This window comes from Octopus bimaculoides, chromosome 7, assembly GCF_001194135.2.
Source record: "Octopus bimaculoides isolate UCB-OBI-ISO-001 chromosome 7, ASM119413v2, whole genome shotgun sequence".
Classification (NCBI taxonomy): domain Eukaryota; kingdom Metazoa; phylum Mollusca; class Cephalopoda; order Octopoda; family Octopodidae; genus Octopus; species Octopus bimaculoides.
This window is the reverse complement of record NC_068987.1, coordinates 94,713,122-94,716,719: the sequence shown is the minus strand read 5'-3', so window position 1 is coordinate 94,716,719 and position 3,598 is coordinate 94,713,122. Positions and strand designations below refer to the sequence as shown.

Genomic DNA, 3,598 nt, shown 5'->3' with positions numbered 1-3,598 from the left:
GTGTGTGTGTATATATGTATGTATGTATGTAGCTAGTGTCTTCTTTTAGGACATGTGATAGTCTCAAAAGCACAGCTAAATTATATTCCAATTCAGTCAGCAGATGATTAAACATTGTATCTAACAAAATGAAGATATTTTTAACTTTCACAGGATATTTATAACGGTTACTGAATTTTTCTAACAATAACCAACAAAAAATATTCTCGCTTATTTCAATTCAATTAATTATAAATAAGATAACTAATTTTTATTATTGATTTTAAAAAGTGAAGTAAAATGTTAGCTGCTGGGCTTTATAATTAGCATCAACCATTGATGTGAATCAATCTCAACAAGCTAAATGAAGACACTCTATAAGAATCAAATAAGTTTGATGAGGTCATTTCATGTTTAATTTTGGCCCCAAAACAACCGAGACATCAAAAATTTAGAGAGAGACGTAGGAAATTAGGTTTCTAAAAATGCATAAAACACTTGTAATGTTGGCATAATCGCAGCATTTGACACTGGCTGCAACATTAATTCAGTTTTTAGAAAAAATTTTCTTAATGAAGTTTCTGATTAATTAAACTTGGATGTTCTCAAGAACAGAAATCAGTTGGAGAGGGAAATGAAAAAAACTTTGAATTAAAGGAAAATGAAAAGCAGAAATTGAAATTCATATTCAAGGTTTAATAAAAGGAAACTGAAATTTGAATTGCTAAAAATTTTACTTTCCCTCCAATCACCATTTCAAAAATATTTTGATTCTTTTTTTTTTTTCTTTATGGAGTTACAAAGTTTTATCAATTAGAAATTAAAAATTGACCCCCCCCCCAAAAAAAACCCCCAATTTAATCAAAAATACCCATCCCTGAATTGCATGCATGTAGGACAATAGAAAAAAAAAGCATTTTTTTAGATAATAAAATTCCACTAGCAGCTATTTGGTTAAATAACTTTATCTTTACATCATCAAAATGGTATTTTTGTAAAACAAACAACAAAAATAAAAAGGGTGGGGAAATGCTTTTCAACTTACTTTGGCCACAGTATTTGCCAGAGTATCCAGGGTAACATATACATCTTTTATTTTTACATTCTCCATGGTGGTAGCAATCATGCAGACAATTTGTGTCTAGATGACCTAGAAAACAATGAGAAGATGAGATAGACATATTTAGATTTCATTTTATGGTCAAAGAAAACAAAATAATAATTTCTCCAAAGAAAGTAAAAGCTTACACACAAACACAAACTCACACACACACACGCACACACACACGTGTGTGTGTGTGTGTACATTAATATTCTATCTATCATCAGTCATTCCTATCACCAAACCAAACACAAGACACATATCAACAAAGATTACACAACAAATCTGACACATAAAATAAATTTCAATAGCAATAATTTCTTAAATGCCTGAAATTGATTAAAACTAAATAGACCTCAACACAACTGGTAAATCTTTTATCAACCTTTGTGGGATCCAATTAGTTGACCTTTGGACTTTACTGGCTCTCTTATTTCAATGATAACAATAATAAGGAGGAGGTGGAGGAGGAGGATTTTTTCAGCTGGTGTAACACCTTATGTTTATAGCTGAATGGCAGAGTCATTCCAGTTAAATGAGATTAATAACTGCTGTTTATTTCTTTACCAGCTTTATACTCACTTTTTAAGTTATTCTTAAAGCTTAACTAAAACATGTCTGACATTGCTACCATAACTATTAAAAGCATGAGATTTTCTCTCCCTCACCCTCTTTTTCCATATCTACCCATCTCCCTCTATTTAATTTTTTGTCATTGAAAGTTGAAAATTCTCTTTCTTACAATTTCAATTGTGTAAATATTTTGGGGGCTTTGATACATCAAGTTACCCTATATTTTGCATGTTCTTTAGGTAGAAGGTGCTCTGAGAAATTGTCCAATGTTATTACTAATGACTTTTTTTTTTTTTTTAACTGATACTGTTTATGTGCTGCCAGTAATGGCCACATATTTAATTTAAGGCCCAAAGAAGAAATGACCCATTTAAATTTTCCTGTTACAGATGACATTCCCAGAAATATTCTAGTGCTTGGTTTCCGTGCCTGTCAATTCACACAAGTATATCTATGGTTTATAAATTTCCTCTCAAAAGTAATTAGCAGCTAGAATATCTCACTATCACAGACTTTATAAATCTCTTCTAAAACTACATTAGGATGACCAGAGCTAAAAATTTCACCATCCTCACCCTTTTCCTTCCACCACAAGCAAAGGGAAAGGAAACAATGGTGGAAGGTTTGTTGTCAAACAACAAATGTCTACAATGTAACACTGCTGTCAAGTCAATAATACTTCTCTGTTTAGGACATTATTGGATTTTATGACTGTTGCTATTTATAAACAGACCTGACAAGCTGCCATAGTGAAAGAGCTTAGACTCCTCCTAACCAGTTCAGACTGTGATGCTGTTACAATTTTTGGTTGAAACAAATTTCCTTTTTTTTTATACCACCAATGTTCCTTTGGAAAATACATAAAGTCACAACATCACATTTATTTCTCCATAAATTTGAGTATAAATAGCAGAACAATTTATTTTTAATGGGTACAGCTTAGCTACAGTTGCTTTCTGTTTTTTTTTTTTAATTTCTAATTTTTCTTTAAGAATTTATTTCTTGTCTGGAAGTATTAACAAAATAATAATAATAGTAATAATGATAATAATAATAATAATGATGATGATGATGATGATGATGATGATGACAACAAAATTGATCCTGTTGATTTCACATAAATTATGCCAAAGATATTGCAGGCAGTGTTATGTAACTGTAGCTTGAAATCAATCTAAATGTTATTTGCAGAGAAAGGTTCAAGAGTATAAATAACATTTACCTAGAAGCTGTGATTTCCAAGTGTGCATGTGTTTGTGTGACATGTGAGTGTGTGTGTGTGTGTGTGCATGTATGTGTATGCACATATACATGCATATGTGGTGCGTGCTGTTTGTGTGTGTGTGTGTGTGTGTGTGTGTAGTGTTTGTGAAAGAACAAACACAGGTATGTGTGTGTGTGTGTGTGTGTGTGTGTGTGTGTTGATGTCTGCATACAGAATATAGGAACAGCACCAGTTTTCACAAACAATAGATTGCAGTTCCTGAATTTTATTTGATTTGATGCTATGTTAGGTATTTATTATTAATGCTATTGTTGTTGTTATTGTATTTGTTACTGTTGCCATTGTTCTCCAGCAAGATTCTACAATTAATCTATCTTTGTGTTTTCTGATTAAATTATTGTATTCTATAATTAAATCAACAATGCATTCTGTAATTGTGTTAGTATCCATTTCTATAATAAAATATTACAATATTAAAACTAAATATATCAATAAATAAACAACTAAAAGAAAAAAATAAGTTTCATAATTAAATTTTAAAAGAAATAAAACAGTAATATCTAATTAAGCAACCACAAGATTTTATAAACAAATAAAATAGCAAATTTAATGTGTATGTGTGTGTGCAAGTGGCTATATTCATCTGCCTCTACACTTGCATATATATATATATATATATAAAGGCATGTGTGTGTGTGTGCATGTGTGTGTGTGTGTGT

At 30.7% G+C, this 3,598-nt stretch overlaps 1 protein-coding gene across 12 annotated transcripts in view; it reads right to left on the bottom strand.

Annotated features, from left to right (window-relative positions):
* Positions 1 to 3,598, bottom strand: part of LOC106883309 (teneurin-m) — a 487,309-nt gene that overhangs the window by 202,627 nt on the left and 281,084 nt on the right. For all 12 annotated transcript variants that reach the window (XM_052969805.1, XM_052969800.1, XM_052969804.1 and 9 more), the window contains one exon: positions 1,025 to 1,129. In XM_052969805.1, coding sequence (XP_052825765.1) covers positions 1,025 to 1,129 — 105 coding nt within the window. The remainder of the gene's footprint in view (positions 1 to 1,024; positions 1,130 to 3,598) is intronic.